The sequence below is a fragment of the Lolium perenne genome, chromosome 4, assembly GCF_019359855.2.
Source record: "Lolium perenne isolate Kyuss_39 chromosome 4, Kyuss_2.0, whole genome shotgun sequence".
Classification (NCBI taxonomy): domain Eukaryota; kingdom Viridiplantae; phylum Streptophyta; class Magnoliopsida; order Poales; family Poaceae; genus Lolium; species Lolium perenne.
In genome coordinates this window covers 273,356,577-273,368,691 of record NC_067247.2, presented here as the reverse complement: position 1 = coordinate 273,368,691, position 12,115 = coordinate 273,356,577, and the positions used below count along the sequence as shown (strand labels likewise).

At 44.4% G+C, this 12,115-nt stretch overlaps 1 protein-coding gene across 19 annotated transcripts; it reads left to right on the top strand.

Annotated features, from left to right (window-relative positions):
- The first annotated feature begins 3,036 nt into the window (after nucleotides 1-3,036).
- LOC139830650 (golgin candidate 5-like) lies at nucleotides 3,037-9,351 on the top strand. Of its 19 annotated transcripts, none has more exons than XM_071819177.1 (16): nucleotides 3,038-3,515; nucleotides 3,731-3,856; nucleotides 3,952-4,021; nucleotides 4,216-4,325; nucleotides 4,712-4,883; nucleotides 4,978-5,153; nucleotides 5,351-5,461; nucleotides 5,885-6,037; nucleotides 6,651-6,719; nucleotides 6,804-6,851; nucleotides 7,308-7,592; nucleotides 7,791-7,850; nucleotides 7,942-8,025; nucleotides 8,150-8,225; nucleotides 8,274-8,429; nucleotides 8,875-9,351. In XM_071819177.1, exons 11-15 carry the CDS (start codon nucleotides 7,536-7,538, stop codon nucleotides 8,345-8,347), a joined length of 351 nt encoding a protein of 116 aa, XP_071675278.1. In that variant the 5' UTR covers nucleotides 3,038-3,515; nucleotides 3,731-3,856; nucleotides 3,952-4,021; nucleotides 4,216-4,325; nucleotides 4,712-4,883; nucleotides 4,978-5,153; nucleotides 5,351-5,461; nucleotides 5,885-6,037; nucleotides 6,651-6,719; nucleotides 6,804-6,851; nucleotides 7,308-7,535; the 3' UTR covers nucleotides 8,348-8,429; nucleotides 8,875-9,351. The 19 variants fall into 19 exon arrangements, with proteins under 19 accessions (XP_071675275.1, XP_071675278.1, XP_071675276.1 ...); XM_071819175.1 differs by having other exon boundaries at nucleotides 3,039-3,515; nucleotides 8,142-8,225; XM_071819179.1 differs by having other exon boundaries at nucleotides 3,041-3,515; nucleotides 8,291-8,429.
- Nucleotides 9,352-12,115: the final 2,764 nt, after the last annotated feature.

The following is a 12,115-nucleotide window of genomic DNA, read 5'->3' as shown; positions in this document are numbered from 1 at the left end:
TCTAAAAATCACACTTGCAGTCTTAATAAGGTATGACTGCATATACCTTTTGAGCTTTCTCATATAGAACTCAAGCACTTTACCACTCATGAGTGAGATGAGATGAGTCCGAAAATTGACAAGGTTATTTCATCAATCGCTAAAAGAAGCATCAATCAGGCACAAAGATGTTACATTTATTTATAATCTTAGGTACAACCTAAAGGAATATCAATGGTAATCATTAGTAAATTAAATGTAATATCTTGTAGTGATCAAGCTACAAATTATATCAAATTGATGACTAAGTCTGGTGCTACTTCTTACCAAATCACTTAAGCTAGAACAACAATAGTAGTTATCAAGAAAAACAGTGCCCGTTGTTCAGATAAGAAACAGCCGCGAAACCAATTGTTCCTAACCAAGTGAACCTCCTTGTCAAACAACTGATCTGCTGCAAGAGCATCTTCTCCTACAGTACATCGCAAAGGATGAACATGATCATGTCCAAAACAAATTATTGTTCAAGAAACTCCATGTATGACAGAAAAAAGCAATGAAATATTTAAGGCCCATACATTCTTCATGTGCATCTTCCAGTGGTGCATCTGCAACAAGGAGACAACAAGGAGACAATATACTAATATTAGAGGCACAGGTATTCCACACGATGAAGCTGTAACACTGCACTTGCAAGTTGCAACTATGGAAGCTCTTAATTTCGAAACCAAAAATTAACATCCAGTCTCTCAGGTTGGTCTGGTTGTTCCACAGCGCCTCCCTGATGGCGGTCAGCTCATTGGGCTGCAGGGAGTCACCGGCCAAGACATGTGTTTCATACAAATATTGAAGTGATGCAGGTAAAATGGAAAGAAAATTGAATCTGGAACATTGCATGAGCTTGATCTACATGTTTTCCTTTTTCCTTCATTTTGTCAATCTCTCCACTGATGCTGTCAAAGCATTTCTTGCAAATTCTGAACATTAGCATCCGGTTACTACAGTAGATCAGACAAGAACCTTGTGCTTCTCATCTAGAAGTATTATGGATCGAATGGAGTACATGATACTGTATTGATGTGAAACCAACCTGAGGTCAACATCAACATAGAGTGCAGGTCGGATCCTTGCATTGCCATTACATTAAATTTTCTTGAGACCAGTGAGGACTTCAAATTTCCCTGATTATAGCAAATAAAAGCATCCAAATCTTTTCACATTTGCTTTGTTTTAAGTTGACACCAACACAATAGGTTAGCCAAAAAAATGTGAATGACCAAAATTAGAACCAATTGAAAGGATTTTTGTTCATATACTGCTGGCTTGAAAAACACACAATACACACGCACACACTTACACTATGTCAGTGCAAAAATCAATGTCCAAGAGTGGTAAGGAGGATGCACCACCATCACGACAACGATTATTGAAATCTCCTTGTTCAATTTTAAAGAATTTGGTCCTAGAATCAGAAGATGTCATTTAGTTAAATTTGTAAAAATATTTATTACCAGTGCAGTCCAAACGAATGGGATGTATTTCCAAAAAACATATATCTCATAAATTTGCTTCCTAGAGCCAAGACAATCTAGCTATGCAAATTTTCTAATAATTATCTAGCTAATTACCCATGCATTTATACAGAGCTATAAACATATAGAAAATCCACTTATATGGGTTAAAAGTCACAAATTAGAAGTTGAACACAGCAACACCATCTTTTTTATGTATTTTTTTCTTTCAAAAGTATTTATCTAAGTCAATAATGCACATAATATTCACATCTTAATTGAGTCCACTTATTCAGATGTACCGTTGATCGATACAAGTACAATGGGCCCTCCCCAACACAAAAAAGAGTACATTGGGCGTTCTTGGGCATCCAAGACCTTGGTACACATAATTCCAATTTCTGCACATTAAATAATTTATCCAAAATACATTAAATAAGGAAATCTAATTGCAGAAATATTGAAGTACTCCGGTGGTCATAGGAAGTGGCTTGCATTGCAAAATCTCTTGAAAAAATGTTACTCCCTCCGGTCCTATTTAATTGACTCGGATTTAGTACAACTTTGTACTAAATTCGAGTTAATTAAATAGGACTGGAGGGAGTACTTGCAGTCTATTTACAGGGCATACCTAGGTGGACAAAACTATTACAGGGCATAATCACACAATTTATATTTACGATTTGTCACTATTCGTATGAGTAGGGAATTGAACCTAATGAAGAACTAACCTTCAAAGTTCAAACATAAAGCATTTCGAATACTTGTTCAAGTGGAAGTCTTCAGGTAAAAGAAAATTTGATTCAATGCACTCTTCCAATATATTAGAACAAGAGAAGGAGTAGGAGAATGAAAAACAAAATTGGACAAGGAGACTACTAAATTGGAGAACACGACTTACCTAAATGCAGTCTTCCAATCTACTTGATCCCTGCTTTAAAAAAGTCATGTCCTTCTGGCGAACAGACTGCTCACTCGAGGTCCTGCTGCTCCTCCATCTCCGATACAAAAACTGTATGAAACAGCAACGCGGCAAGCATCATGATAAGACAAAGAATTCGTTCAATGACAATTGTCAACCAGATAGATATTTCAGAAAGAAAGAGTAAAATACTAAGAAGGCAAGAGGCGAGACGAGGAGATGTCATCGTACCTTTTTGTACTGGTCACCACCATGGCGGCTCCACGTATTTCTCCTATAAATGATGCTAGACTACCCTCTCAACCAGGGGGTCTGAGAGGGGCACATCAATCCTGGTCGTCCATTTCACTTGCACAGTAAATTCCCAATCCCACTTTTCACCTCAGCCGTCGGATGTGGTGATTTTTTCGTCACCTTCCTCTGCTCGTGTATGCTCCATGACGATTGGGTCCCTCTTTGTGCGGGGCCGATAGCGAGAGAGAGCGGCGGGTGCTCGCACTCGTCGACCTTCCACGGAGCGGTGGGTGAAAAAACCCTAGCCAGAAGCTGCTGCCCAATCCTCCCCCAATCCCCGAGCCGCCTCCTTCTCCCCTTGTTTGACCGTGTGTGGCGACGACGACGGCGCATGCGAGAGGAGGAGGGAGGCGGAGCTGCGCCGGCCTCCGTAGGTGAAGAAGAGGAGGCTGGGGCGCAGCATGGAGGTGGCGGCCGTCCCGGCTCTGGATGCGAGGCGCGGGAGCAGCGATGCGTCGCGGGTTGAGAGAGCGGTGTTGGGCTGGTGGCGGCGGCGACGATCTCTGCACCTTGCCGGTGTCGCGCCTCCTCCTCTCCGACCTCGAGCTACCGCGTCGGCGTGCCTCTCCCCCTCGCGCCTGCTCCTCTGAGGCCCAGAACCGCCGCGGCGTCGCGCCTCTCCTCCTCGATCTAGAAGGCCGGCGGCGGATAAGGTGTAGAAAAGCGGGAGGGGCAAACCTAGCCAGAAGGAGGAGTGGGTCTCGGTCCATAGCTGGCTGGAGCTCGGTCAAGGGCTGCTGGACGAGGAAGGGAGGAGCACCGCCGCCTCCTGGCGCAGCTCATCGACTCCCGGCGTCTCCATCCTCCAGGTATCCCTTCCCTTCTTCTAGGCTACAAACTCACGGGGGCAGCCACCAGATCGATTGGAGCAGCCACCAGAACGATTTTTTTTTAATATTTTGACGGTTCCACAGAATGATTGGAAGTACTATCTGATAGTTAACAAGAAGCAATCAGCTGGTATGCTGATTTATTACTGAAAAAAATGACTGGGGTACTCTGGTGTGTTTTTCATGTGGACCAGACAAACAACAAGTTGGACTGGCAGGACGAAGAGGCAGGCTGTGGCCTAATACATGGATATGCCGCTGCAGGATGTGGGACTCTACCTAGACCTTGGCTGCCTCCCCTGTCTTCCTCCCCTTTCTCAGTGGGTCTTCTTCATTTGGTTTGGTTCTTTGTTATGCAGATCTGGATTCAGTAATTTTGGGACATTATTAGGTTGATTAGTACCTTGTTGTGCAGGTCGGCGAGGTTTTGTGTATGAAGCATTCTTAGTTGGTAAGTAGCTTCTACTGAAGGACATCATAACAAGGTTATTTCTCGATACAATCAAGTTTGTTCCTGCATTTTATGTTATTTTTTATTCTAGCACTGCTTAGGTCTGTTTCAGTATATGCTAGATTAATTATTTCTTTGTGTATATTCCGTTGATCTGTGTTGTATACAATATGGACTGCTTTTTTGAAATTCTCATGGTGCATCTGCCTAAATTGGTTTCCTTTCCAGGTTGTACTCTATTCAGGAGCCATTGTACATGCTTTATGTTAGCTTTGGTGGTTCCAAATGAATTATGTTGGAAGTCATGTAAGATTAATAGTACTGAATTGATGAATTAGGTAATGGTGAAGAAATCATATGCTATCTTGAGGGGCACTTCTGTTCATATTCTTGTAAATTGCTTGGATGTATCTTCCCAATTACAGTCATACATTTTAAGTTCAGTTGTCTGAAATGATTTTTCCTGTACTACTAGATCGTGCAAGTAAGATAATTGGAATGTGAATATCATATATGTACACAATTTGTTCTACTACTAGATCGTGCAAGTAAGATAATTGGAATGTGAATATCATATATGTGCACAATTTGTTCTCTATCCGGTTCAGCAATCACGATACAATTTTTATAAGAAATTGACTTTTTTATGGTTCTATGTGATTATATCAGTTCCAGTAGCTACCATGTGCTAAAGTACTAACTAATGTATCGCAACACTGTGCAGTGCTTCAATGTTCTACGTGGTGCAGACGCTGCATGGAGTGGTGAGGGACAGTCGAACAGTGATCGTGTCGATCCATCAGCCGAGCAAGAAGGTCTTTGAGCTTTTTGATCAGTCGTGGTGTTCTCTCAGGGGGGAAAACAGTGTACTTTGGGCAGACCCGTGAGGCTTATGAGTTAGTACATCTGAGTTTACGTATCTTTGTATATATGTGTTCCTGCAATGCCAATGGGGTCTCTAAATCATGTCCTGTCATGTGCATTTCACAGTTCTTTCCCAAGCTACCTTCCCATGTCCACCGCCTCCATGGATTCAGGTAGAAGCTGGTCATGTTGGCTACTGGAAGTCTGATAGAGTGAAGAATAAAAAGGCTGGAAATTCCATTGATGATGTGGTAACAGAAGAATTGGAGGTGCCTTCTGGTATTAATAAATCTGGCAGAAAGGTGGGTTCAATCTTTACAATTTTGTGTAGCTAAAGTTTGAGCTTGGCAAGTTTAATTACACACATTGAAATGGCTGTAATGGGACAGTATGTTTGTTTGTCGCCCTTACTGTATATTATCTGATCCAATCTGCTACAAGATGACATTTTGATCTGTCACAAGATAAGTACCTTGTATGATACTATTCCATTTTTCAGGTTTTTGCTGATGTGGCCATGTGGGTGGGTTTGGACCGGCTTGGTTTTCTGCTAAGGCCCTTGATATAGACTAACATAGTGTATTCATCAGCTATGAGGTCCACAGAGAAGGTTCGTACCGAATAGGATACAGTTCTTCATAACTACCTTGTCAAGTAGGTTTTTGGAGATTATTTGCTGACATATTTAATGTTGTTTTCTTCTAAGTATCTATTTCTTAGTGTGTTGTGTGAGATAAGATGGAATAAATAAACTAAGTTCATTCATGCTTACAAACCTGATTGGAAGAGGAATTAGTAACTACTACCTTTGTGCCCCCAAATAATAGGTTGTAGAATATCCCTCCATGTTTATCCATTTAAGATATCAAAACTTTACAGATGATGCTTTGTTTCAGGATCTATGCCAGAGTTGTTTGTGCTGGGTCAAGTCGGCTCTTAGATTAAATGACTAATCTTCTCACCCTTATTGTGCAGTACTCATGTCAACCCTTATTTTCCGATTGGATATAACCTCACAGTCTTCTTTTTGCAGATGTTATAGGTCAGAATGTCGATGGTAGGCTTGATGGGTATTGCAAGTGTGCTTGGACTGGTTTCTTGCGGGAGGCACCCTCAAATAAGAAAAGTGACGCTGCTGCTCTTTTGAAAGAAAAGGACGAGATTATCACTCAGGTCATGGCTGAAGGTATGCAATTTTTTCTTTTTGATATTGCATTAATTAAATTATTCTGTTATAATGTTGAGAATACCAAATTACCAGTTCTATCATTTGAAATATTGCCATGTGACCATTTCAAGAATTAATGTTGCCATACGGTATGTTGCACCATGTTGAGCAGCCTTTGTCAGTGACAGTCATTGCTGACTCCAATGATCATTTACCGAGATGTACATATTAGTGACGTTAGGAATGATGTAATGGCTTACAGAACATAGATAATAATGACAACATAAACTTTTCAAACATTTCCTGCAGGCGAGAGTCATATTTATCGGTTTGATATGAGTCTCTCATCTGCAGTTTATTGTGGCATTTGAAATTTGTATGCCCTTAACATGCGTTGGTTGAGTCCTTTACTGCTTGAATTGGAGCTATAGTCCTTTTGCTTTCCACTGTAACATTCTGATCTTGCTGTCAACGGTAGGCTACTAGGCAATAGGCATATACACATGGACCTGATGTGTATGTAAGTTTGAAGATATTCATTCCTTATCTACTTTATTCCACATACACTACACCACCATGTGATAATTTTGGCTTTTCTGACACTAACATCTTATGTTTACCAATGAAACAGGCGAAGAGCTATCGAAAAAACAAGCTGCTCAAGAAGCTACTATACGAAAACTGAGAGCACAGACATGGAGTATAACTCTATCACCACACTCTTATGAAATGCCAGTTTTTGAAACTAATCAAGTTTGCTGTCTTTTTTTTTGGTTGAAGCTAGATTCGTGAGTTTTAAGAAGAAAAGCAACGGCTGAACTCAAAGATCCAGGTAAAAGAGAGCAAATATGTTAAAAAGACAGCAAAGGAATGAACTGGACTTTTGATAATTAATTAATTCATCTGTACTAAATTGTTTCTTATCTGCTTTAATGACACACATTAAATATTTGCTTTTGCTGCTTGCATGATACAAAACCAAATTTGCACCCATATTTGGGTGGTTTGTTCGTCTCTCTTTTGATCATATGTGAACACATTGTGCTGAGTTGTTCCTTTTAAACAGTAGTATGCGTAACCTCTACAGCTTGCTTAAAGTTCACGATTTCGTTCAACCAGACAAGCTTTTTTCCTTAATTACTTGTTGGATGGATAGCTCCGAAAAATTGCTCATTGAGAATAGTGGAGCTACTTCGGCTTCCTGAAGGAAGCACTTTTGCTCTATTCGTCAGTTTTTATTTGCTCTGGGGCTTAAAATGAACCCATGCACTTAATTTTGACTTTGCAGGTTGAGGAGACAAAGGTTGAGAGTATTAAAAGAGATAAGGCGGCAACAGAGAAGTTGCTACAAGAAACAATCGAAAGAAATCAAACTGAACTTGCAGCTCAGAAGGAGTTCTACACAAATGCTCTTAATGCAGCAAAAGAGGCCGAAGCATTAGCTGAATCAAGAGTCAACACAGAAGCCAAAGTTGAGCTTGAGAGCCGCTTAAGAGAAGCCTGCGAAAAAGAAAATATGCTGATTAATACAATCGAGGAGTTGAGGAATGCTCTTACCAGACAAGAACAGGAGGTAAGCCATGAAAATATGCATCTACTGTGCATCAATAATTCAATACCCCCGGGACATTTAGTCTGTAGATTGTGGTGATCTAACTGTAATCTATGTTGCTTTGTTGATTAAAACTTTTATCTAAAAGATTATTTTGTTGATCTATAATGTCATGAAATCTTTTATATTGCTTTGTTGAAAAAAACTGGGGCATTTCAGGCTGCTTTCATGGAAGAACGGTTAAAAAGGGATCATGATGATCTTCAAAAGCGGTATCAGGTGAGCAGAGGTTTTTTCGGTTTAGCTGGCACTACAGAGTAAAATTAGTCATGGACCAGTTGTCATTTCCTTTCATTTTTCAATACTTCAGGCCAGTGAACTTCGGTATAATGAACTGGTTACACAAGTTCCTGAGTCGACAAGGCCACTCTTAAGGCAAATTGAAGCCATGCAGGTATTTGTGCTTCCACAGATTTTTCCCTTCTTGGCGACGCTCAGTTGCGAAATGACCGGCCAAGCCATACTGAGCCCAAGCCGCTACTGTTGCGCCTCTCCCCTCGATGTACCAAGCGCCATAGGTGGAGGAGCAGCGAGGGGCGGCGCTGGGACAGAGGTGGAGGAGCACGGATTCAGCGCCGACTTACTTCTCGACGAGTAAGTCCCCCTCTTCCTCTCAACGCATCTTCCCTATCCCTCTCTCAGTTTATCTATGTCCACAGATTGGGCCATTCGTGCGATGGGGCGGGCGCGGTCTGCGTGATGGCGCTGCTCCGTGAGATCCATGGACGGCGGCTCGGTGACAGAAAGCAGGTGGTGTAGGCCCGACGACAGAGGAGGGAAGCCTCGGCCACGGCCAAGGTAGGCGCTGTACGGCACCTTCTTATCTATATCACAATCCCGTGCGTATGTTCTGAGAAAGAGGAGCCCAATGAGAAATCGAGCGTGTCTGCGGCGGTAAGCAACGAGCAGCGACGGCGGGCACAGTTCATACGCCAAAGGGAGCTCCTCCCATTCTCCCTCTCTCTCTCTCAGCCCGTGCTCTCTCTACCCTCAATCTCGTCTCTGCTCTTTCCCCTCGACCTAGAACACTGGTTGGCTGGATGAGGAATAGAAAACTGGGAGTCTCGTGTTTCTCATGCTTGGACCTGAATCTGCATATTTATTTTTGGATGTGTATTGGCTTATTTTTTCTGGCCACATTCTCCATATATGCATATCTAGAGTTATGAATCGATTTGGCCAGTCTATTATTCAGCTCATTAAAACTCTTGATGTTGATGATGATTTGCTGCTGTTTTTGTAGGTTTGTCATGGATTTGAGCAAAAAGAAGAGTCATATGAAGGTGATTTGGAGGAAGGAGGTGACCATTACTTGCTAGAACTATTGTGTTGGAGCCTTGGAGGAGGGTGAATTTGCCATCTATAATTTGGTATTTAGTTTAGGCACAGAAATATGGTACACTAATTGTTGGTTACATTAGCATTATATAAGTCTTTATAATCTTTCATTTCTTATCTTTATACTATTTCTGAGTGTGCCATTCTAGGCCTGCTTGAGGCATATAAAATTGCTTATGTTGAAGGCAACACTTGTCGCTATTGCTACCTGTGGCTGGAAGGGATAGGAAGTAAAAAGGGATAGATAGTATCAGCCTCTTGGATGAGAAATTCTCATGATGCTCACTCAGACTGACAATTTCTTTTAATGTGAGACAGAAGTCACAAAGCTACCACGATAATTTGTTCTGGCCATTTATACAGAAAAAATATCTAACGGTTCCATTCTTGTGTTCTGGACAAGATGAACAACTTCATTCCTTTCTTTTTCTTGCATCCTCCATCACTCTGATTTGTTGATTGTCCCAATACTCTGATTTGTAATTACTAATTGTTCTTTTTTCAAAACATCTGTGTGCTTTTTTCCTAAATATTCGGGGAGGAAAAGAATATGGAGGAACTAGAGGAGAATCATGGTGAATAGTTGTCTTTCATTTCTTCAGGCAACTCGCTTATTTGGTTCTGCTATGTATCTTACCTGGTTTTGTTTGTGTCTCCTATTTGCACTCATCTTCTCCTCAATATCCACCTATCTTCAGGTGGAAAAAAGTGTACATATCAAGGAGGTTGATGGTGAATGGGGCGATTTTGGTGCGGCGGGGACGGCGAGGGCTTGTACCAGTCGTCATCGGACTCCGCCTCGAGGTCGATGACGGGGACGGGGGCACCAGATGGATGAGTCGCAGGCCGGCGGTAGCGAGCGACCTCCTCGAGGAGTCGAGCCTGCCGCTCCGCCTCCTCCTTCTCCCACTGCTTGCCTGGTCGAGGGGCATGGCGTTGTCGGCGGGGGCGAGGTCCTGGAGGGACCTCGCCATGACGGCCTCGAGGATTGCAGCGTCCTCGGCGTCGTGGACCTCCTCCACCTTCACCGGCTTGCGCTTCCGCTCGTCGGAGGTGCCTGGTTCGCGCTTGGGTCGGAGGCGGCCGCGTGGCATCGACGGCTCGCGGATGACGATCCTACCGCCGATGCGTGCACAGTTGCTCGGAGGGGAAAGCGGCTCCGTTTTCACCGGCGCCCATGATGGCGCCGACCTGGAGATCGGCGTCGACCTCGACGCCGAACCGGACGACGAGGAGCTGGCAGCCATGCGCCGTGGCTACCAGCTGCTTCCCCGGCGGCAGCTGGCCGATGCCGTCGACAGCGGGGGCATCATCAGAACTGGCGCGTTGCCGCCCTCGATGTGCTCGAGGACGGCGTCGAGCGTCCGGCCCAGCGCGCTCCATCAACGCCGGCGCCCCGCGGAGTTGTTGCGCGGAGGCGGAGGCGGCGGGCTGTCGTAGGAGGCGAGCTCTCGCTCCCACCGCTGCAGGAAATACGAGTTCCACGCCGTGTAGTTGTCGGGGTGGAACTCTGGCTCGGCGCGCTCCTGGTCCGACAATGTCAGCCGGACCTCCTCGATGGTGGCGTCGAGGGCGTGTCCCTGGGGCAGCGGCGGGATTGGCACGCCGCCCGCACTTAGCCGCCACCCGCCGCCGGGAGGCCTCGTATCCGGCGAGCAGGGGTACCCCGCCTGGTAGAGGAGGGGTCCCTCCCACGCGTGGAGCGACCGGCGGGGAAAGCCGTTGTTGGCCGCGCCGTCTTGCTCGTTGAACGCCATCGATCTCGTCGAGGGAAGAGTGGTGCTACGCGTCGCGGCGAGCGGGGATTATTTAGGCGGGGCTGGACCCGGCGATTTAATGTCGCGTGGATGCTATGCGTCCGCGGCGAGTTGACCGGCGGCAGCCTTTACTGTGCACGGAAGACGATGCGTGTACCGCTGACCGGTCGGGTCCACCTCTGCAGCGAAGCCGAAGCGAAAGCGCGGGAGAGATTTCTCGGCGTTTCGCGTTCTTTCGCTTTGTCCGGACTCCCCGAGCGCGCCCTGGTAGGCCGGGGTTGGCGTGGGCTCGCTGGATGGATGAAGGCCCAAATCCGGGGAAAAACGAGAAACCGGGGACGCGGCTGGGCCATTTTTCGCCGTTCGGATTGAAAAATAGCCAGCCGGGGGCCTATTCGAGGAGACGAGTGGAGATGCTCTAACCTTCTCAGACAAGGGAAATCGAAATGAGCTGCAAGTAGCGTAAGCTAGACCTAGCTGATCAGATCTGTTCGTTGTTCCCTAGATTATTTTTATAGTAGCATGTAGCCAGGTTGAAACTGCAGTGCTATATCTGTTGTTTAACTTAGTGAGAGGCTTATTTCTGCATTTCATATCTTGCTCGGGAAGGTTTTCCTTTTTGTACTTTTTTCTTTCTTTTTGGTGGTGCTTTTTCTACATTATTATTACTACCCTGAGCATTACACATTTGTTAACCTGTTTTGATATGCCGTGCGTTATCGGCGGTGCAACTGTGTTTTGTCTGAATTATCGATGAATCTCGAGATCTTTGTGAGAATGAAAGCACCAGTCTCAAAAACTGCCGAAGACCACTTGTTGTTGGTGGTAGTGGTGTTCACAGAGCAATTATTATGGTTCTTGGAAGTTGAACAAGACAACAAAAATATAAATGAGGTTCAATTTATTATCTAGAGTAGGTCATATGTACTCGATTTACCCACTAACCGATTTGTTATATCTTACTTACCTTTCAGCTTCAATACCTTTGTTGTATTCTTACAATTCCATAGATTAAGATACCATGCAGAGATAATTCTACCATCGATTTATAGAGGTCTTAATTGTTGTACAATTAACATAAATTCAACTGAGGATGGCTGCAGCGTCAGATGCCAAGTGAGTCTAAGGAGCCGGAAGAGGAAAAGGAGGACGTGCGAGGGGCAGAAGGAGCGGTCGCATGGGATCAAAGGGGGCATCCAAAGGAAGGTGGATGTACCGGCAAGGACATTTTCTCGCCATCGGATATTGCTATAGCTCCCTTTGATGGCCACCCAACCTGAATGCCCTCCCTTTACCGCTACGATGACAGCTCCACTCCGAACCTCTGGTATCAAAATAAGCCAAACTTCTGGTTCAAATTTTGATTAAATTTTGCCATTTACGCGATAG

Excerpts from the sequence above, each read along its gene's own strand:
- LOC139830650 (XM_071819169.1), top strand. The coding sequence starts at position 7,536 with ATGCTGATTAATACAATCGAGGAGTTGAGGAATGCTCTTACCAGACAA. Across the intron at positions 7,593-7,790 it reads TTACCAGACAAGAACAGGAG|GCTGCTTTCATGGAAGAACG; the intron begins GTAAGCCATGAA and ends GGGGCATTTCAG. Across the intron at positions 7,851-7,941 it reads ATCTTCAAAAGCGGTATCAG|GCCAGTGAACTTCGGTATAA; the intron begins GTGAGCAGAGGT and ends TCAATACTTCAG.